Source organism: Mauremys reevesii, linkage group 3, assembly GCF_016161935.1.
Source record: "Mauremys reevesii isolate NIE-2019 linkage group 3, ASM1616193v1, whole genome shotgun sequence".
Lineage (NCBI taxonomy): Eukaryota > Metazoa > Chordata > Testudines > Geoemydidae > Mauremys > Mauremys reevesii.
This window is the reverse complement of record NC_052625.1, coordinates 201,907,343-201,930,871: the sequence shown is the minus strand read 5'-3', so window position 1 is coordinate 201,930,871 and position 23,529 is coordinate 201,907,343. Positions and strand designations below refer to the sequence as shown.

At 50.1% G+C, this 23,529-nt stretch overlaps 1 protein-coding gene across 3 annotated transcripts in view; it reads right to left on the bottom strand.

Moving 5' to 3' along the window:
* The window catches only part of ELP3 (elongator acetyltransferase complex subunit 3), a 144,646-nt gene that overhangs the window by 85,550 nt on the left and 35,567 nt on the right, over positions 1-23,529 (bottom strand). For all 3 annotated transcript variants that reach the window (XM_039532195.1, XM_039532197.1, XM_039532196.1), the window contains exon 8: positions 1,781-1,942. In XM_039532195.1, coding sequence (XP_039388129.1) covers positions 1,781-1,942 — 162 coding nt within the window. The remainder of the gene's footprint in view (positions 1-1,780; positions 1,943-23,529) is intronic.

The window sequence follows — 23,529 nt, the reverse complement described above, 5'->3', positions numbered from 1 at the left end:
TTAAAACAAAAATCCACCCCACATGTTAAATGAAGAATGAAAGTAAACCAGAGCCATCTTAGGAGAGACTAGCGTGACCATCAATCAGCTCAAAAAAACAGACTTCAATTAATTGTTTTAGAGAGCTAAAGGGATATTCTAAAACACAGGAGTTGTGGGAGGGGGATGTCTGCATGAGCGGACTACAATAGAGCACAGAACCTTTTAGGCATATTGCAAGCATCTTCAAAAGTGCCAAAACCTTTAAAAATCTAATCTTAAAAGGATTCCTTCTGTATAAGAGACAGCTACCTACTACCTTCCTCTTCTTCAGGGCCAGCAACAGAAACTCCATTTGCAGTTTCACTGGCAAACTTTCAAAACAGCAGTGACATGCAATTTAGAGATGCTGCAAAAAATCATTTCATCTGATGGACAAAACTGGATGGGAACTAAAAAGAGATCACAGAGGTGGATAACAGGGATACTGTCTTTGAAAGATCCATCTCTGAATAGGCACAACAGCTGTGAAAGAGTCTGTAGAAAAACAGGGATAAGTGGGCTTGATAAGCTTGAAGACTGTGGAAGAAATCAGCATTAATGAATGTACCTGAGCTAAGAATCAGATGACGTGGCTACTACTTTTTTAGTACAGTACATTGCTATTTACCTTTGTAAAGCTCTTTGACATCTAAGATTGAAAAGTGCTATATAAGGGTTAGTTATTTAGTTTACTTGACTGCTTGGTTTGCTCAATAGGCTAAAGTTATTCTTGAACATTACAGCTTTGCTCATCTGTTCAGGCACTGAATCTGGTACTCATGCAGCAAAGAGATTCTGTACCTTCATGCATCAGCCATAGTAAGACTAATCTTTGGGGGGGAACTGGCTTCAGACTCAAATGTCAAGTCTCCACAAGAAAATGTCTGACATTTTCAATTACTGCACAATTGTCACCTCTAAGTTTGGTAAAAGGTAGTTTTTTTAAGCCAATTTCCATATTCCCATTTCTCTGTAATTACTTATGCTATTGGTTTATTAAAAATCTTAGGTAAATAACTGGTGTGTGTGATGAGGATGAAGGGAAGCTTTATATAAATCTCCAAAAATACAAGTGTTCTGAAGTTAACAGGATCTCTAGTTCTACAAGAGTATGAAGCATATTTCTCCCCCAGCAGATTACGAGAATATGAACTGTAACATTCCAGGCGCTTTGGCAGTGATTTTGTCGTCACTGGTCCAGGGCCACAAAGAAGTTGTCAAGAAGTTCTTACTTGTACACTTCCCAGCCTCTGAAAGTACTGTATATGTAGAATGATCCTGATTCAAGAATCAACAGGTTTAATTTCTAGCTATAAAATAGACTGCAATGAGTGTTGATTATAAACAAGTACCTGACCTGCCTCACACTCTGTGCCAAGTGCGCTGTCTCTTCTTTAAAATCCTTCAGGAATGACCACCATGACCTAATGCCATGCTTCCTGCACATATGGTACCTCTTCAGATTATTTTGTACAGATTTTAATGTACCATGTACCTACTCAATTCTTTGGATTGTAAATTTCTCAGGACAAGGACTCTAATGTTTGTTTGGGCACATCCTACTTACTTTACAAGCTTGTAGAGCTATAAAGACAGTACCCAGCACTATAAAATACTTATGGAACAGGAACATCAGTATAAAATTGTACAGAATTAGGCTGGCACTCTGAAGTATTTGTTCCCAGGCGTCTTATAAAGTACTCCACAAGACAAACAATAAGCAGTCACATTGAGCTTTACTCTGAAATATTCTTCTCACCTGTTGGTATCTCTGGCCACGTCCTCATAGACACTTTGCACTCCAATCTCCAACCTTGTGCAGCCGTATGACAACATGTCACTCAGGTGCCGCTTCAAGCAGTAATCAGGCCTGGTCTCTATGGTGATCCCAACACACTTTGTGAGGCTTCTTTCTGAGTACCTGTGAACAAAAACAAGCTTCTTGTTACGATCACAAATCAGTTACAGACTGTTCAAAACAGTCCAAAGATTTCCAGGTGTCAACTTTTTACAATTTCCTCTTCAACTAAAACCAGGAAAAGAGAAACACACTATAGCTTGGCAATCAGAATGGACCCAACACTGTCACAATGTGAATATACATAGTTGTATACATCTACAATAAAAGTTTTACTCATTTTTTAATATTAAAGAAAGTGGAATATGCCTGGCTCACAAGGTTCTTTTAAACAATACTTGTTGGGAAGAGGAAGATATCCCCTGAACTGATCAAGCCCTTTTGTGCTAGCAGCAGTGAGAGGTGGGGCCTATATAAGAAGGGAAAGTCAAAATGGGAAATAAAAAGGTGAGCTGTGTTACACCACAACAGCCAGTCTGACATACCCAGCTAATACTTCTATTCAAGTAACTGAGGTGCATGTTTCTCCGAATTCTACAAAATTTTAGTTTAGATAAAGCTCTGTATAATCCACTCGTTTCCCATTCCCAAGGAGTAAGGTTGAGCTCCAAGAGGCAGTAATGCCGAGTGCAAGAACAGGACTTAGAATAGATTTAGCTGGTGTGTTTTGATAAGGCCAGATACTTGCAGGCAGTCTACGCAAAAATCCACAGAGCATCTTTCCTCCTGGAGTCGAGTAATGCTCTGAGCTTCATTTACATCTGACATTTCAACTCTTTTTCTTTATGGGACTAGATGCACAACACAGACTAAATGACATACGGTGTTACAAAAACCCTCCAACAAGAGAATAATATTCAGTAAGTTACTGCAAAGCTTAATTCAGTGATTGGGGCACAGGATAAAAATAAAAGTAATATTACTATTGATACTTGGATAAAAACTGTCAGACATTAGAAAGAGGTTGTCTTTTAAAAACCCACTGTGAAATGTATTCTGATTTGTAAGACTTAAAAAGAAAAAATCTTGGCGTTGTTTACAAATAACTAATGGTCCCTGTACTATTGGGTTATCCGGGAGAGGGGGCGGGCGGAAGCCAGCTCCATGCTAACGGATCCCCCCCCCAGCCTAAGGGGAGGATCCACAGGGCCACGGAAACCCACTAAGTGCGGGGGACAACTAATAAAAGAACAGGGGCAGGAGTGAGGTCAAAGGGTCAGAAGGAGGGAGCCTGATGGGGACACCGAGCAGAGAACCCCGGACAGCGCCCACTGCTCCTCGAAGGCGTCAAGGGAGCCAGCGGACACCGCCCAGAGGAACTCCGCCCGGAGACGTGAGCGGACAAGGGACCGGAAACAAGCCCCACAGTCGCAGGAGTCTCCGTCGGCCAACCTCCTCTCCCTGGTCGCGTGGATGGCCTTTTTAGCCAGGGCAAGGAGGAGGTTGACTAGGAGGTCCCGCGACTTTGTGGGGCCACGGATAGGGAGTGCATGGATAAGGAGGTGGGGGGAAAAGTGCAACCAGAAACGCAAGAGGATATTAGTGAGGAGCCGGTATAGGGGCTGCAACCTGGCGCACTCTAGGTAAACATGCGCCAGGGTCTCCCTCACGCCGCAGAAGGGGCAGGTGTCCGGGACAGGGGTGAACCGCGCCAAGTACACGCCCGTGCTCACGGCCCCGTGAAGGAGCCGCCAGCTGATATCCCCGGCGGGCCTCAGGACCAGGGTGGAGTACAGGCTGGCTCACGGGGCTCCTCACCCTCCACAGGTGGCAAGAGGTCCCGCCACTTGGTGTCGGGCGGGACACGAGGTGAGGAAGTGAACGGTATGGAGCACGAGCGCGAGAGTTGTTTCCTCGGCGCGGTTCGAAACGGACCGGCTGCAGATCGTGCAGCCGGCTGGCGGAGAAGGGGCGCGGGGCCGGTCGGGTCCACGGGCAGGGGCCCGATGAAGAGGTCCGGAGGGCTCGGGGTGGGGGTGGGCGGGCGTGCCCTCACGCAGGACCCGGTCGAGGTAAGCCCGAGCAGCGGCGGCAGCGGCCTTCACCTCCTGTAGTACGCGCCGGGAGTACAAGGTCTGGAGAGCCCCATCCGCCGAGCGAAGGCCAGGGGATCCAGCCAGTCTCCCGGTCGTAGTCCAGGAGGTCTCCGACCCTGGTGGCTTCTGCCAGGACCAACCTCTGGCGCACCGGGGACTCCGCCACCTGCACACGGAGCTGAGGTTGTGTAGCAGGGGCTCCGCGAGGAGGTCTGCCCCTCGGTGGCCGCCACGGACATGGTCGCAGGGGCCAGCTTCCAGGTCCGGAGGAGGTCCGGGGAGGAGACCGGCAGCCCCGAGCGGGCGCGCGGACGGCCCCTCGGGTCGAGAGAGAGGAGCTGCCGGTCGTATCAGAGCCCTCGGAAGCGGCGGAGGAAGGTGTGCACCAGGGCTCTCCACGTCGGATTACCCGCACCATACAGGAGCCTCTGCAGGGCCTGGAGGCGGAAGACGTGGACCTGAGTGCATAGGCACTTCAGGCCCTGCCCCCACTCCTCCAGGGGCAGGTGGAGGACCCCTGCAGAGACCCAGTGCAGTCCTGGCCAAAAGAACTCCAGCACCACCCTCCGGAGGTCGGCCAGGAAATCCGGGGCTGAGACCAGGGTGTTGAGCCGGTACCAGAGCATGGACAGGACTAGTTGATTGAGCACCAGCGCCCTCCCTCGGCGAGAGAGGCACTGGAGGAGTCCTGTCCATTTCCAGAGCCGCTCTGTCACCCTGCCCAGCAAACCTTGCCAGTTCTCCGGCGGAGAGGGATGCGTGGCAGAAAGGTAAACGCCGAGATAGAGCAGCGGACCCGCGCTCCACCGGATGGCCTGAAGCGCGGGTGGAGGGAGCTCGCCTGCCACCCGTCCCGACCACCAGGCCAGAGCTCTTGACCCAGTTGACCCGGGCGGAGGAGGCCGCCGAGTACACGGCTTGGCAGGCCTCCACCGCGCCAAGTCGCCCGGGTCCTGGACCACGAGGAGCACATCGTCGGCGTGCGCCGACAGGACCAGCCGCAGCTCCGGCTCCCGAAGCACCAACCCCGTCAACCTCCTGCGGAGGAGACAGAGGAAGGGCTCGATCGCCAGGGCGTACAGCTGGCCCGAGAGGGGGCACCCCTGCCGCACTCCCCGCCCGAAGCTGACCGGCTCGGTCAGGGTCCAGTTGAGCCTGACCAGACACTCAGCGAGCGTACAGCACCTGGAGAAAGCCCACAAACTGGGGTCGAAGCCTAACGCCTGCAGAGTGCCCAGGAGATACCCGTGGTCCACCCTGTCGAACGCCTTCTCCTGATCCAGGGACAGGAGGCGAGCGACAGAACCATCCCTGCACCCAAGCTCCAAGAGATCCCGGACCAGATACAAGTTATCGAAGATGGTACGGCCCGGGACGGTGTAGGTCTGGTCTGGGTGGTCACGTCCTCCAGCACGGACCCTAGCCGAATCGAAATGGCCTTCGCAACAATTTTATAGTCCGTGAGGAGCGAGATGGGACGCCAATTCCGTAAATCGCGGAGGTCCCCCCTCTTCGGCAATAAAGCGAGCACGGCTCGCCTGCACGAGAGAGGGAGGACCCCGCTCCGCAAGGACTCGGCCCAGACGGTGACTAGGTCTGGGCCGAGGGCGTCCCAGAACACGCGGTAGAACTCCACGGTCAGCCCGTCCATGCCCGGGATTTATTGGTGGGCATGCGACGGAGGGCTTCCGAGAACTCGGCCAGAGTGAGAGGCAGCTCTAGCCGGTCCCGTCGCCGCGCTGACCATCGGGAGTCCGTCCCCAGAGCACTTTGCAAGCGGCAGGATCGGTCGGATCCGGGAGAAAAGGCGCGTAGAAGGTCCGGGCCCTCTCGCACATCTCCGCCGGATCCGTGAGGGGGGAGCCGTCCTCCGCCAGGAGGCAGGTGACGTGCTTCTTGGCCCCCCTCCGTTTCTCCAGGGCGTAGAAGAAGCGGGAGCCGCGATCCATCTCCCGAAGGAGGCGGATGCGGGATCGAACAAAGGCGCCCCGGGCCCGATGGTCTTCGAGGACCCGGAGCTCCTCCCGCTTCTCCCGGCACGCTCCGCAAAGGGATGGATCCTCGGGGCTGGCGGCCAGACGCCTCTCCAGCTCTAAGACCTCCCGCTCCAACTGCCCTATCGCCGCATCCCTCCGTCGGCTGGCGCCCCGGGTGTAGTCACGGCAGAAGAGCCGGGCGCGCACCTTCCCCACGTCCCACCACCGCCGCGCCGAGGGAAAGGCGCACCGCTGCCCTCGCCAGGCCAGCCAGAACTCCCGGAAGGATGCCACGAAGCCCCATCCTCCAGCAAGCTGTTGTTGAAGTGCCAATAGGCGGCCCCGGCCTCTCCGCCAGAGAGAGGCCGCCACGGTGACGCAGGTGGTGGTCGAAAAAGGGGCCGGCCGGATGCTGGAGGACTGGGCCCGTGAGAGATGGAACCGGGACAGATAGATGCGGTCCAACCGGGAGTGGCACGACCGATGGGCTTCCACCGGACATAGGTGTACATGGAGGCGTCGTCCGGGTGGTGGTCGCGCCAGACGTCCACCAGGGAGTGATGGGCGACGATCTCCTGAGGACGCCCGCGCGGCCGGGCTCTGCTCGGTTCCCGAGCGGTCCCGCTCCTCGAGGACGGTGTTAAAGTCCCCCCAGGACCAGGCACTCGCGAGGATCCAGGGAGCCGAGGAAGGCGGACGCCTGCCGATAGAACTGCAGCCGCTCCGGGGCAAATGCCGGGGCATAGATGTTGATGAGGTTGACCACAAGCCCCGCCATGCGGACCCGGAGGTGCAGCAGGCGGCCCGGCACAGCCTCGGCGACCCCCAGCACCTCTGGCCGTAGGTCGGGGGAGAACAGGGTAGCCACTCCAGCCTGATGGGTGGTGAGATGGCTGAAGTAGACCCGTCCCCCACTCCAGCCGCCAGTTAGCTTCGGCCGGATCCGTGTGGGTCTCCTGCAGGAAAACCACGGAGTACCCCCCCTCCCGAAGGAAGGAGAGCACCTGGCTCCTGCGGAAACCCACCCTACAGCTCCGGGTGTTTAGTGTGGCAAAGGTGATGACTGCCATGAGGAGGGCTGGGGGGGATCCACGTCAGCAGGGGCGCTCACGGCCCCCGTTGGGCCACGCAGCAAACCATGGCCCACCCCGACGGCGAGCAGGGAGTCACGGAAGCCGCGCGCCCGGTGGTAAGCCGCGACATTCTGCTTCCCGGTCCCCTTGCCCTCCCCTATGAGGGCCCGCGTGGCCAGGAGGATCCGGTGGAAGTCCCCCCAGCGCTGGAGAGCAAGCACGACCTTGTTGCGGGAGCCCCAGACGTCCTCCAAGAACTCCTGCAATTCCTCTCGCAGCACATGGGGCGGGGTCACGATGGGACCTCTGGCGCAGCCCGTGGCCCACTGGGACGGGCAAGCAAGGGCGGACCCTGGCTCAGTGGGGCGGCGGAGGGAAGAGTACAGCCCCGAGTGGGTTGGGACTGTGAAATTCAAAGGCCGCTCCTGGGAGTCATCCTCTGGGAAAGGGAAGGAGACAGACCCAGGGGCGGCAAGAACATCACAGGAGGTGGAGGGGCAGGGCTGGGGTCAGGAGCAGGGGTGGGGAGGGACAGAGATGGGACCCTGGGCCTCAGGAGCTGAACCATCAGCAAGTGGCTCCTCGCGGCCAGGTGCGGGAGTTGGAGGGGTAGGGAGGGGTCCCCAGTGACACCGGGCTCAGGCTCAACGGCAGGCAGAGCAGCCTCGGCGCGGGAGATGCCGAACCCTCAGGGGCCCCACCCAGGAAGGAACTCGATCGCCCGCACCACCGAGGACACCCCAGTAGCCGGGCAGGTCGAGGAGTCTAGGGGACCCGCGGAGGAGGGAGCGGACGAGCAGGAGGGATGGTGGAGCATGGGAAGGGGAGCTGGGGTGAGGTCTGCCAGGTCAAGGCCCGTGGGCAGAGGGTCGTCCTCCCGGGTGACCGGGTCAGACCCAGGGCCTCGATCTCTGCAAAGATGGAGGGGAGCTCACCACCCACCATCCCAGAGTCCTCCCCGCTTGCGCCCGAGGCGACGCTCACCTCGGGTATTGCGGGGGGCACAGGAGGCAAGGGAACAGGAGGGGCTCCATCGGGGGCCTCCGCAGGGAGGGACTGCGGAGGAGGGATGGTGGTACCCTCCGGTGCTGCCACGTCTTCCCTAGCCGTCATCGGCAGATGGGGTATCCCCGTGGGCATGGCGGAAGGCTCGGTGCCTGCGGCCCCCTTCCTGGTCTTACGGGGGGCTTCCACGGCAGAAGGCACGAGTTGAGCCCGAGCCTTCCGCTTACCCCGCTTACCCTCCACCCGGGTCCAGCCCTCCATGGCATCGCCTGCGGGCTGGTCAACAGGGATTGGGTCAGTGGGCAGGTAAGACGGTTTGGGGGCTGGGAGAGGCACTGGTGGAACAACAGGAAGGAGGGATGAGTCCCCCTGGGGAGAGCCCTCTCCCACGCCCGGCAGTATCCCTGCCGCACCCTCCTCCACAGGCCCCGCCAGAGTGCAGGTAGCGGAGGCGGGGCTCTCCCGCTCATCAGGGCGCCCTGGAGGACGACCCCCTGAGGCCTGAGCGGGAGCAGTGATGGGCTGAGGAGGAGGAGGCGGCTCTGGGTACCGGGTAGCCAGGGGCGCCGGCGATGACAGGGCCGGTGCTGTGCCGGGCTCGGGGTCCCGAGAGCTCCTCGAGCCGGGCCAAAGGGCAGTCCTCCGACGTGCCCGTCGCCCGGCAGAGGTAGCACCGGGCCTCCCCGTGGAGTAGTGCACTCGGTACTGGGCCCCTGAAAGGGGACCAGGAAGACCTCGAGCCTCTCCGCACGCGCGCCGGGCGGCAGCTGAAGCTGCACCTGCCGGCGGAACGAGAGGACGTGACGGAGGGCGGGTCCTTGCAGCCCAAGGAGAGGGCTCACAATGGAAATGGGCTTCCCAGGGTCGAGAGGGCGGGTAACAGGGCGGCATTGGGCAGGAAGGGAGGGATGGAGGTCAGACGACACGGACCCCCAGGTCCTCCAGCGGCTCCAGGGGACGAACACGCCCCACCGCCAGGCCCTTCTCCACCGCCTCCTGGGCGGCGGCCCGAGGCAAGGAAGAAGACCACCTTGCCGTACATTTTGGAGGCCGCCACGATGGCCGTGGGCCCCACCACTCGCCAACGCCCGCACGAGGTCTCCACGTGGGCAGGCGGGCACCAGGAGGCAACGGATGCCGTGCTTCCGGTCAAGGTGGGGAAGGGGCCCGGCCGCTGTAGATGGTAGCGAGGCGGCGGTTGGGGAAGATGACGAGCGCGGGCGGGGGCCGCCGCCACCTGGGCGTACACTCTGGGGCCGAGGAGGGCACCCGCAGAGCTGGTGGAGGAACAGCGGGAGGACGCCGCGGCCGGTGGCGGGGCCGCAGCAGCGGTGGCAGGCCCCGCCATGGAGGGCTTTGTCTTTCTAGCGGGGCCCTTCCCCTTCTTTTTGCCTTGGCCCTTTCCGCCGGCTGGGGGGGTTCCCCCAGAGGCGGAAGGGGCGAGGGACGTGGCAGCAGCAGAGGGCACCCCATCGGTCGCCGCTGCCGGCGCCTCAGCGGTAGCGGTGGCAGGAGGTCCGCAGTGGCGGTTGAGGTCGAGACCGGGAGGCGTTTGGGGGAGCAGGCGAGGCAGGGGGACAGACGTCATCCCGGCAATCCCACCGCCCGCCCCCCCCGCCATGCTGAATGGGGAGGGAGGGCAAACACCGGAGAAAGGGGGTGGGGGTAAGGGACAGGTCACCTACTCCTCCCTGCTAGGCTGTGGGCAGGGAGGATGGTGCCAACAATAGAGAGGGGGGGGCAGATACGGGGACTATCGAGGACTTTGGGGAGGGTCAGGTACCGACACAGGAGCAAAATCCGGCTCCTCTAGCTGCACTAAGGGAGGGGGCGGGGGAAACAAGAGCAATGGGGGGTGCAGTGCAAGAGGGGCAACTTAAACAGGGGAGAGGCACAAGCGCACTGATGGAGCTATGGGTGCACGAGGGGAGGGGCTAAGCAGGGCAAGGGGCCGCGGAGGGAGGGGAGCAACCAGGCTGGGAGTGGGGCAGAGGGACCAAGGGGCTGGCTTCAGGGCTGGGGCAGGACAAACAAAGCTGCAAAGGGAGATGGGCGGGGCAGGCAAACAAACTGAAGCTGGGCTGGGCGGGGGAGGGGGGCCACAAGGGGCAAACGGAGCAGGCAACAAGGGGCAAAGCTAGGGGCCTGTTGCAGAGGAAGGGGTCAGTCCAGGGAAGGGGGTGCGTGCACCCACAAGCACTTGTGCACAGTCAAGGGCTAGCTGGCTGCCGCTGGAGGCCCAAACGGTGGCAATAGGGCGTGGCAGGCCAGGCGAGCAGCTGAGTCCCAGAGGCAGGAACTGAGGCAGATGGTAAGGGACTGCAGGGGTGGTGGAGGGGGCAGCGGTGGTGGTGGGGGTTGGGGGGGGGGGACACAGATGGACCAGGGGGCAGGCTCCACGCCACACCCCCGTGTCCCCACAAACACAGTCTAAACCCCCACCACTAGAGCACAGTCAAAAAGGTACTCAGTTTTTAAGGCCCCCTCCACAGTGGTCTTCAGATTGCTGTGCACTTCCCAGCAGCCGGTGGTCTTCTCAGTCCTCCTCCAGGCTCCAGCAGCTCCCCGGGACAAACACAGCTCCAGCAGCAGCAGCAGCCTCTCCTCCTCCAGCAGCCCTGGTGGCTAGGCAGGAAGGACCCCCCACAGGTGGTAGCTGTAGTGGTGGTGGGGTCCTGGCTTCTCCCTCCAGAGATGGGGGAGTGGGGGCTGGCCAGCAAGGCCCCCCCCACCCCTCACTCACTTGCTCAGCAGCAGTTGTAGCAGCAGCAGTCCTGGGAAGAAGCACTCCAGCCAGCAGCAGCAGTCCAGGAAGGGAGAAGGGGCTCCAGCCAGCAAGGCAGCCAGAGAAGGGGGGGGCACTCCAGCCAGCAGGGCAGCCCAAGCAGGCAGAGCGCTCCCTGTAGCAGGGTGGACCCTGCTCCTGCCTGGAGGGGTTTAAAAGCAGTCTGGCAGGGCTTGAGAGCTGCTGCTCTAAAAGCTGGGCTGATTGAGGGAGTGGCTGCAGGTGACGCCACGCCCCAAACTGAGCCACAGCTGGCCCCTATAAAAGGCCAGGGAAGCCAGAGGCCAGACAGTCTCTCTCTGCCTTCAGAGGGAGATGGGCCTGGCTGCTTAGGAGCTGAGATAAGTACCTAGGATGAAGCAGGGCTGGGGAAAGGCTGAGGAGCTCCAGCCTGGAAAGCCCCAGGCTGCGGCCTAGCGAAGGGCCAAAAAGTACTGGGGGTTGCAGAGGGCAGCCCAGGGGTAGGCCAAAGCAGCAGGTCCAAACCCTCCTTTGCCTATGATGAACAGGCTGATACTGCAGTCTGCCCCAGAGTGTGGGGCAGGACAATGACTGGCAGTAGCCAATACTGAGGCAAGGTGGGGATAGAGGGTGGGGGTTCCCTAAGGAGGGGAGACCCTAAGAGAAAGGGGTTACTGCCAGGGGGCAGCACCCCCATGTAAAAGGGCACCGGGTCCAGGGAGGGGCATGGGGCCTGAGGACAGGTGGATCACCAGCCTGCAGAGGGTGCTCCAGCGCTGGAACAGAGCTAATTCCCAGAGTCACCAGCAGGAGGCGCCGCGGGGGTGAGTCTGACCCGTCTACAGTCCCATATCAGAGGGCATATATGCGTATTAAGGAATAAGCCACCTTCAGTATTGTGTAAAAATATAAAGAGAGGAGGAGAAAAGAAACAAAAATAATTAATTTTTTTCTCTTGAAGCAAATTAATAGCAAAGCTATGAAATGCTGAATATAATGAACACCAGAAGACCCCTAACTACCAGTGGTTACAAAAATACTGTTATGATTCCAGTGCAGCATGATAGCTAATGAAACTGTCTTGCTGTAAATAAAAAAGTGTGGCTGAGTTAAAATAGTGAAATAAACATAAAACGGATATTATAGTATCAAAGAGGGGAACCCAAGGGATTAAAACCAGGGAGATGTTTAATACAGCAGTTTCAGGATTCATAAATGGCAATGCCTACATCAGAATAGTGAATATCAACACACCTTTCAAATCATCTGGTTAGCTCCCCCTCCCCTAATTTCCAAGATCCCTCCCAAAACAGCATCACCATTCTTCTGGAAAAGGACTAGTTGAATTTTCCTGGTCACTGTCAGTTTCCACTGGCTGGAATCTTACGCTACAAATGCCAGCCATAGCCAATTCACAAACAACTAGAAGGACTAAAATCATACTTTTCCCAACAAACCTCTCTGGGACTGGACATATTTTATGTCCAGAAGGAATGAAAGGCAGTGACAACATACATGGAAGGAAAGGACTAATACTGGTCAGTGCCTGTGCTCTATGTTTAGCAGCTTTCTATTTCTACAATTGAATTATGCTCATCAGCCATGCATCTGGCTACAATGTCTCTTGTGTATATATAAGTATCTATTCTATGAAGATTTTAAAAAACAAACAAACAAAAACCACAGCGCTCATACCGAGCAGGCCATTTTAAAACAAGAATCATTCATTGATACTGCAGTTTTTATTTGTTAATTTGCAAGGAGAAACAGACGGCAGAAGTATATCCACTCAGCATTCTACTGCAAATGGTTCTGGTAAAAAATCTTGCTCGTTATTCCCTGAAACATGCAGATGCAAGAGAAATAAGAACGCTAGAGAGAGAAGAGGTTTTTCTCCTCCCATTAAGGTGAGAAATAACAAAGTAAGAGAACAATAGGATATTTTAACATCACTCCTGTTTGCAAAAGGATAAATCTATTTCACTTTGAACTTAACATTTAATTAAAGAGCGTTACAGAACTTGTAAAGTTATAAAGGGAAATGGACATCTTTACAGCCACTTACAAAGCTGCTGAGATCTCCCCTCAATCAACCTCACTGTCTCCCTTTTAAGCTAATAGTTATCTTTGATTCATCAACTACTACTTAGAACTGCTACATTAAAAAAGTACAGCAAGAGAGAGGTAATCAAATCCCAAGCATCATGTTATAGGCTGAACTGGTGTATTGTGCTTTACTTTGTCTTCCTTAAAAAGATCAGGTATAAGCGACTGCCAAAGGCATGACAGTGACTTGATGGAACACTGGTCTAATCTGGTATGGTAAATTCTACAGCAGATGGAAGTGTCTGCCATCCCTCCAATATATTGTGAGCTGCCATAAATAAAGAGTAGAGGGAAATATCTTTTCAACCCTGCAAACACAGACAGAAGATTACTAAGTTTCAAAATACACAGAAAAACAATGAAACCTCAGATAATCATGGGAGGATAAATTAATATAAGAAAGGTTGATGCATAGATATTACGCCAGACACGTCAGAAGTGATCAAAAAAACAGAAAATAAGATGACAGAGTCACACTAGGAACTACAAAAGATTCTAATGTAATGGAAACCAAACATCTACCGGAAGAATGGAAACTGACCCGAGTGAACATTGTTTAAAGTCATCCTAGACTTATATATCCCTTTTACTGTATGGAAGGTGTTGCTAAAGGACACCATTAACTTGAAGAATTACACTTCTCACTGAAAGTTCTGTACCCATGAGTTAACTGCAACACTTACAGTTGCAGAAAGAGAAAATAATTAACTTATTATTTTTCAATTTATTTTATGCATTTGACAGCAATTGGTGTTGTATCTCCATTACTGAAAAGACTCTTATAAAACTGTAGGCCTAACTTGACATGAGTAATTTGATATAAGACAGACCTCATTTCCAAGTAAGCATGACTGGGAAGGTGAATGGAAGACTAAGTTGTAAATAAGTGTGTAACAAGCATTATTCTGGAATCAGTCTAGCTAAGGTAAGCAGAAACACCTTGGTACTAGGGATAATGGACAAAATAAACCTGGAATGTAGAGATCAGTTTATATGTGAACGGCACATGGATAGAGCATGCTGTACAGGGACTGGTTCCAGAGACATAAATAAGCAAGTCACGAAGCACATGATGCAACGTATAATCAGGAATGCAGATGTTAGTAAACATGTATGTAAGGAAGTTTCGCTGTATAACTTTAGATTTGTGATGTACCTTGCATCCAGCCCATGTTTGAGCCTGGCCAGCTTGACCATAGGGTTGCTGTATGCCAAATAAAGGTATCCGAGTCACGAATTCTGGAGTTTAACTGAGTTTTTGAGAACCAAGTGGAAAAAGGTTTCATGGGATGCCAACAAAAACATGTACTGTGGAGTACAGAAACCCTTATAAAAGAACAGGTAAGGAATGTGGGGGGAGGGGGGGAGAATCAGGACATATTGTCTTAATGGTTCTCTATCAGATACTGGATTTTTTTAAATTAGTCAATATTAAAAAAGCCAAGTTGGCAGTGTTTCTATTTCAAAGTACAGTCAATGCATCAGAGCACTCACCTAGCCAGTAATCATGAGAAAGAAAGGATGGCCAGATTTATGCTCTGTGGTAAGGAGTTTCCTTCCTGATAGAAGAATAAATAGAAACCTTGACCATTCTAGGAGCCCACTACTGCTTTGCTATTCAGTTTATGCAAGAGAAGGTTAAAAGGTGACCTGATCTTTCGTCCACATATACCTACACAGGGAAACGATTTGATAGCAGAGGACTCTAATTTAGCAAAGACAGAACAAGATCCAACAGCTGGAAGCTGAAACTAGACAACTTCAAATTCCTAAGGAATAATTTTGTAACAATGAGATTAAGTGACCATTGGAAACAGTTATTAATAAGGCCAGAAGGGACCACTGATCACCTAATCTGACCTCCTACATTAATACAGGTCATAAGATTTCACTGACTTAATTCCTGATGAAACCAGAGCATATCTTTTAGAAAAAGTATCCAATCTAGATTTAAGGATATCCAGTGATGGAGAATCTACTATGGCCCTTGGTAAATTGTTCCAATGGTTAATTACTCTCACTGTTAAAAAAATTTACACCTTACTTCCAGTCTGAATTTGTCTAGCTTCAACTTCCAGCCATTGGATTGTATTCTACCCTTCTCTGCTAGGTTGAAGAGTCGTCTTATCAGATTTCTGTTCCTCATGTAGATACTTACAGACTGTGATCAAGTCACCATTTAACCTTTTCTTTGATAACCTAAATGGATTGGGTTCCTTGAGTCTTCCACTATAAGACATGTTTTCTAACCCTTTAATCATTTTCGTGGCTCTTCAAATCCTCTCAGATTTATCAGCATCCTTCTTGAATTGTGTAAAGACCTGGACACAGTATTCCAGCAGCGGGGGCACCAGTACCAAATACAGAAGTAAAATAACCTCTTTACTCCTACTCAAGACTCCCCTGTTTATGCATCTAAGGATCACAGCCCTTTTGGCGACAGCATTGCACTAGGAACTGGTGTTCGGCTGGTTATCCACCATGAACCCCGCCGCCTTTTCCCACGCTAGAGTCCTCCATCCGACAAACATAGCCAGCATTCTTTATTCCTAGATGTGACTTTTTAAAAGATATGCTCTAGCCAATCAAAAGTTATGGACTTGATGCAGGAATCACTAGGAGAAATTCTACATCCTGTGTTATGCAGATCTCAACAGTCCTGTAACAGGGTTGGGATGCATATGCACAATCGAGTGTGCCTGTTATGTCCCTTGGGCCCTTAAAACTTGAAGTTGTACTTGAAGGTCAAAGGTTTCCTCTTAATCATGAATCCCTACAGGAAGTTGCATATTATACTTCCTGTTTCTTAGGCAAGCAGGGTCAGGGAAAGGGCTCTCTGCTTCTGTCAGGCAGAAGGCATGAAAGGGAGATATTTACAGAGAACAGGAACCAGAACAGCGTGATCCCATGGAATAAGGGCTGTAATGACTGTGACAACTGGAAACAAGGGCTGAGAGAAATGCCTGAGGTTCAGTGACACACAGTTGCTTTGTTTTGCATCTTTGCTTTTTAGTTAAAAAAAAAAAAAAAAGCCCTGAGAAAGAAAGGAACTGGATCTGCACAGTTGTTTGGAGTATTTCACCTTCCCCAACCACTGGATCAACCTACTAGTTTTAAAAGTCCCTACTGGCTTTAAAAATGTATCAGTGTTTCCCAAATCTGATATACTCAGTTTGTTTTTGTAAATTCAGCCAGGACTCAGAGTGATGAAGTGTTCTTTCCTTTACAAAGATCAACAAAGATCTTATAGACCATATTATTTCCCCCAACCCCACCCCATTACACCTGTACACCCCTACAACTATCAGTAGATTTGCACAGATTTACTGACTGGAACATCAATTCTTCTGAGGGTGCACGTGGAGAAACAGAATCCCCTTCTCTCCTACTCTGATGATTTTTGCAGGACTCATAGGAGTAAAAAACAGTAAAATCTAATTTTAGTCACACTGAAGTAAGCAGATTTGACTCCGAATTTACACTGACAATTTTAAACAAAGCATTTAACAAAACCACTGTTTTTTTCTCAATTTCACTTTAGTTTGAAGGCAGTGATCACTTAAGGGACCCAAAAGTCATACAATCAGCAACTATTTACATTTACAGTTCATATTATGATAGAGTCCAAAGGCACCAACCAGGATCTGGGTCCCAACATGTGAGGCACTATGCAGATGTAGAGAGTAAAACCTCTCTTTTATTAACTAAATAGGGACTGAGTTCATATAGTCAAAAAGCTGAACATCTCAAAATTACAGTAGGTATGGTACATAAGTGCAATATAGTGCACTGCCTCGCTTTCTTCTTCTCTTTCAAAACACTGCGATTTCCAATGCACTGAAGGCATAAGAACGTAAAAGGGTGTTAGTTTGTTCGTCATCATCACTTTCATTATACGATTTTTTTTCCCTCATCGGCAAAATGGTTCCTATAAACAAGATTGGTGTTTATAAAAGCAAGGTTCAACTGTAGTAAGACAGCCCTTTCCTAGAACGCTTACAAGCTAAAATGACAAAGATACGAGATAAGGATACAATGTACAAGCAAAGCAATCAAGGCAGGTGCAGGCCCATAACAGGTGAATTCCATGCCTTGTGTGTCACATTTGCTTACATATTTTAACTGTATTGATAAAAAAGCCCTTGTTTTAGGGGATTTTACTGGAACATTTGGGGTTCAAGTGGGGAAAAGGAAGAGTGAGTGGAGAGAGGAGAACTGAGGGTCAGAGAAGGAGAAACGGGAGGATGAAAGGAGGGTGAGCAGTGTAACGGGGCAGTGAGGTTGGGCAGTTGAGGGGTGACAACGTTAGGAGAGGGGATGGAAGGAAGGAGTAACAACCACCAAGGGCAATACAGCAAATAGTGGGGGGGGGGGGGTAGTCCAAAGTCAAGTTAAGAGAGAACTCAACAATGTCAGGAGACTGTGAAGGCTCAGTATCCCAGGTGAGCCCTTCTGAGGGTGTCCTGGAAAACCTTGGTTTACTCCCTGTGCATTCAGCTCTAAGCAGTGCACTTTGGAAGAAGCCCCATAGGCTCCTCAGTTCCACTTTCAAATGGTTCTTGCCATCCCCAGCCTGGCTCAAGAGAAATGCCAGTAAGTATATCTACACAGGGATAAAAAAACCCAGCAGCTGGCCTGAGTCAGGCTCAGGCCCTGAGGCTGAAAAATCACTGTTCAGACCGGGATGGGCAAACTTTTTGTCCCGAGAGCCACGTTGGGGTTCCGAAACTGTATGGAGGGCCAGGTAGGGAAGGCTGTGCCTCCCCAAACAGCCTTGCCCCTGCCCCCTATCTGCCACTCCCAATTCCCACCCTCTGACAGCCCCCCTCAAAACCCCTGCCTCATCCAACCCCCCTGCTCCTTGTCCCCTGACCTCCCTCTCCCAGGACTCCCTACCCCCAAGTGCCCCCCCCACCCAGATCCCACCCGCTATCCAACCCCCCCGCTCCCTGTCCCCTGACTGCCCTGACCCCTATCCACACCCGGCCCCCTGACAGGTCCCCCGGGACTCCCATGCCTATCCCAACCTGCCCTGCTCCCTGACTGCCCCGACCCTTATCCACACCCCTGCCCTCTGCCAGGCCCCCCCCGGGACTTCCACGCCTATCCAACCCACCCTGTTCACTGTCCCCAGAACCTACACCCCCTCCAATCCCCCCATCCCTGTTCCCGACCATCACCACCCAAACCTCCGCCCCATCCAACTGCCCCCTGCCCCCAGGGACCCTCTGCCCCTTATCCAACCCTCCCGCTCCCTGCCCCCTCACCATGTTGCTCAGAGCCGCAGGACTGGCAGCCATGCCACGCGGCGGTGTAGCTCCAGGGCAGGGGGGACAGCAGGGGAGGGGCCAGGGACTAGCCTCCCCGGCTGGGAGCTCAAGGGCCGGGCAGGACAGTCCCGCAGGCTGTAGTTTGCCCACCTCTGGTGTAGAACTTCAGGCTTGGGATGGAGCCTAAGCACTGAGACCCTGAGAGGGTGGAGGATCCCAGTGCTTGAGCTCCAGCCCGAGCCTCTACTCAGCAATTTTTAACCCCACAGCCCAAGCCCCGCAAGCTCAGGTCAGCTGACCCAAGCCAGCTGCAGCCACAGAGCTTTTATCCTCCTGTAGACATACCCAGTGTGTCCATGCATTTGAAGTTACAAGAAAAGGTGCACTTAAACTATCAGTATCCACGAAGCATTGAGGAAAAATCTGAATATCATGTATGAACAACATGCAAATTCCTTAATTAGGCAAGCCCCAGTACTGAAATTTTCTCTCTCTCTCAAACTCTAATGGCCTTGCTACATCATTACTCCAGCATCTGAGCAACAGCAATAATGAGCTCAATATCTACAGTTTTCTGCTGGTGAACGTGACAGGCATTAGATCTTACTCACAGAACACGTAGTTAGAAAGTCACATTTGTGGTAATGCAAAATGTTCACAGTATGGACTCCTTAAAGCTTACTGCTAACACTGTGAAGTACAACTGCCTTTGTATCACAGCACTTCATGACTTCCTTTATCACCTGATACCAGAAATAATATACGTCAAAAAGGGTTCTGTTTCACATCAGCACCAGTGCCCCAAGGATCAGTTTTACAACAATGCAACAGCTGCAGTAAGTTAATAATTACCTTATTTTTAAAGAAGACTAAACTATTACTTGGCTAATTTTCATAAAGTAACAATATTTACATTGTCTGCTAAAAGATGCAAGAACAATCCTTTTTCTGAAATGCCACCACATTAGATCAGTCACAAACCCATTCCCAGTGACAAATGCATCATAGTTCAGTACAATTTGGTGGAGACCCAAGACACAATCTCTGTGTAAAAGAATATCAATTTTAACAGCTGGAATTCTTAACTTTTTTTATTCCCTTCTCAATTTCTTTAGTGATGAATGGAATGAAACTGACACCTCTGAAAGTCCTTTATCCACAGAAAAAGTCCATGAGCAGCAGCACTGCAAGCCTCCTCTACCCCATTCTGTCAACATAGCTCAGCGTTGAGCCATCAAAATAGTTCAATCCATGCTCCATGTAAATGTTTCGCTTGAGTACCAATGAAGTAACTATGATAATTTAGGGGATTAAAGTTTCACACAGTTTTCAACTCTGCTCTCAAACTTCACAAAGCAACATCATAACCTTATAGGGGACACACCCTCCCAGTCACAGGGACACTCGCAGTGGTACAGAACTCATGCAGTATGTGAGAGACATAATGGGTGTTAGATAGGGGGGACATGCATAAATGTCCAACAGCACAGAACTAAGGCACACATGAATCCTACAATCAGAATCATGTCAAAATCTGTAGTCATTGCCTTAGATCTCCAAATCAACTCTGGGATAATAAACATACTTAACCCCACCCCAGGGATAACAAACATACTTAAACCCTACCGTCCATCTTCAAGATGAAGGCAACACTAAATGTCTAAACACAGTTTTTTTTCAATACAAATTCAAGGTGAACTGCAATAAAAAGAACCCAAGTGTGAATGAGCTTACAGATGGAGTTAAACTTTTCAAACAAAACATATATGTACACCTGTGGCAGGAGCAAGACTGCCACAACTTTCATATGCACCTTTGCCAAAGACTAGAAGATAAGAATCTGCTTCCCATCCTAATATATTTTCTGATCTCCTCCTCCACCCCACCCCACCCAAATTTTCTGATCTTCATGAATTTGTACTGGTGAGGTGCCAGCTCCAGAGACTGAAATCCTTCAGGTATTCACGGCACACCCCTAGCATTCCTCAACCTGACTTGGCATGGGCATGCGAGGGGAGTTTGCTCGCCATGGCCCATTCAGTCCTTGCCCTCTCTGCTGGTGTCATCAAGCAAGCCAATTAGTGCCAATTGTGATATTTTCTGTTAAACTGACATGTCCACAGCAAGCTGAATATATTAGTCACTTAAGTGTCTTCAGACAGCCACTAGGAGAATTTGTGGTTGCTTAACTGAAAATTTTCCCTTCTGTAAATGGATAGATCCACAGATCCTAAGTTACTACCCAATTGAGCTGAGGACCTGCAACATATAAAAGTTTTCCTGAGAAGCTGAGCCACAGCTGTCATTCAAATAGTCAGAAGAGATTATTTAATTTGTCACATGATGGAAGATATTTAGGGAGGAAGAGAAGAAAAAGGAGCCACCAGAAGAACTAAGAATAGCCAAATATTTTTCCCACTAAGGAACTGCTGTAGTGGCCTCAGGGTTGTAGAATAGTTGTAAATAGAGGTGATCCAGGTGATAACGAATGAGAAGCAAGGTAGGTCTACAAGACATTCTGAAAATGTGGGACACACTACCAAAAAGTGTAAGAGAACTCCCCGCACTGAACAACAGCTTTCCTCCTACTAAATGATGGGGAAATGGTTCATGACCTCTTATGTCACCCTATCACACCAGCAGCATCAGATAAATCACTTTTTAAGAAGGAAATGGCTATCAGCAGGAAGTTCTGCAACAATTAGTATAAAACTATTTTCAAAACCAAATCCCAGCTTACACAAGGCAATAACAAGCAAGCAGAACAGGTACCACTTTTTTCATTTTTTTTAGCTATGGACTCTCAGAAAAATAGTCTCTCAATAATAGGAAGCCTTGACTTTTTGTCCATTTGCTCATTTAGCCTAAATAGGCTGTGTATCTAATGTCTCCCTCTTGGCTTTAAAATACCAATTCTATTTAGCATGATGCTAGTGGGAGGACTTAACCTATATAGTGCATCAAAAGAAGAAAAAAACATAATATAGAGCTGCATGCAACATTTGGTTTGTATTCCTCCCCATTTCTGGCATCTCTGCCACACAATATACTACAAAACCTGCATTAGAGACGGCTTCTTACAGGCAACCCCATATTTCAAACAACTATTTTAAAGTACCCCATATAGTTTCCAGTACAATTTTGTTTGACTTTTAGTTAAATGCCACTTCTGGATACGTAATCGATAGCTGTTGGCCCCATAAGACAGGTCTCATCATATGCCTATTTCTCTAGACAAATAGTGCCCATTCAAGTGCACTGAAAAGGTACTATATTCCATGAACAGTGAACGATCTCAGAGCAATGATACTGAAGAGTACAAGCAACTGGATAAAACTGCTGTGTGCAATGAAATAAAGACTACAATAAAAATGTCATGCCGATGTCACCAAAGTTTGTCCAGGACTTCTCATACCTTTTCTGCAGGATTTGGTCCAGGAACCTTGCAAAATGACAGTTAAAGAAAATGTCTCTGTTAATAAACAAAGGTAGTCTATGAGAGAGCCATAATTACACTGACAGCTAATCAGTGAATAGTCAATGTGCATATGGTTATAGATATAGGATAACAAGAGAAAGGAAGGAAAGAAAAAATGTAATATAAAATTATGAAAAGTGACTTTGCAGTATCCTTTATTAAATCTCAATGAAACTCAAAGCTTTTCTTAGTGGAATTCATGAGAAAGACTACACTAGATGTGGTCTATAAGCATAAGCCTAGGAGAAAGAAATCCCTAGCTCAAATCCCAGCTCTGATACTGACTCATTACGTGGCCTTGAGCAAGTAAGAATTTCTCAGCCCACTTATTTATACCTATGACTACCTGTAATTCCTGTATGAATGATGTACCCTCACTCCTTGCTGACTGTACCTTGATTCATCCACCTTAAACCCCCTCATTGGGGATACTGCAGACTGTATGTGTTATGCGCTACCCAATGTCAAAATACTAACATCCCCCTATATTCTGTATGGTACCCCCGATGACTATTAACTGAATTTTCAACGCTCTGTATCATTTATTTTTAAACATTTTCTAATAATATTTTAAATCTGTTTCCCCAGCTGTAAATTAGGGATTATACTCACTACCTCACAGGGGTGTTGTGAGAATTAATGCTTGAAAAGAGCTTTGAAGATTAGAAATGTTAAAAAACAATTATTGCAGAAAAGACCTGTACCCAGTAAAAATTTGTTTTGGAGGTTCTGCACCTACCTACAAAATAGCATTGGGTCCTTTACATCCGAAACATATAAAAAACATTGAGCTAGCAGAGGGAAAACAGCTCTAATGTTGCTTCAAGGAAACAATATGATTGTACCAATAAAATTATAACTGCAGATAATAAAAAGAAGCCATAAGCCAAAACTGCAAGGGAAAGTCTATGGCTTGGATGTTAGAAAACGGAGGAAGTTATCTACACAAGTTCCATTGCACAGAATTTAATCTTCTGACAACAAGTAGAAATGGTACATTTTTCTATTCAAATATATATAAAATATACACACATGTAGCAGGGTTCCTGTGCACTAGGACTCCTGGGTTCTATTCCCAGCTTTGTCACTGACTCTCTTTGTGACCTTAGACACATTGCTAGGCAAACCATGTTTTAAAAGATTCAGCTAAACTTGTTTCACTGTAAATAGGACTCCTGTCTCATGTAACCCATCTGTAAAAACAATTACCTCCTTCACAAAGGTGTTGCAATACACAAGGCTGCTCTACTCTTACCGTGTTCCTAACACTTCTTGTTCTATACTCTAAAACTTGTTGCAATGGAGCACAGGAGTTGCTAGTCCCATTGCAACTGCACAGCTCAATAATTTTTCACTGATGGTAGCTGTAATGTAGACAGTGTGGCACTAGCTCCTGATGTCTTAACCACTGTGTTGTCTGAACCTGCTTGGAGCATGGTTAGATGATATGGTGATCAAAATGACATGGTCAGTTTACACTAGCAGCCCCACCTCTGCTACCAACATTTATTTCACTCAGTTCAGCGTTCTCATAGAAAAACACTTCTTCCTTATATAAAGATTGAAAATTAAACCTGACATTTCAGACCTGCATACTGAACCACCATCTTGCTAGAAAATGACTTTTCCTTAAAGGGAAATTAGTAATGCTGAAAGATGACCAATTTCTCCTTTTGGAATCATCGACCCTCTATGTAGTAAACAGAGCACAAGCACTGGCACCACAAACTACATATTGCTACCCCAGCAGCATGTTTTAACATGGACTTGGAAAGCAATCCCTGCTGGGAAAAAAGGTAGTTCAGGCCCTATGTAAGCTCTTCAGGACAAGGGATCATCCACTTCTACACTGTTCTCCATGCAGAGGCAGGGCTCTGCCCAGTGTCTGTTCACCAAGTGTCATGTAAATTTATGACACTATAGTTTCTAATATTTATCCTTGCATATACTGCAGAAACAG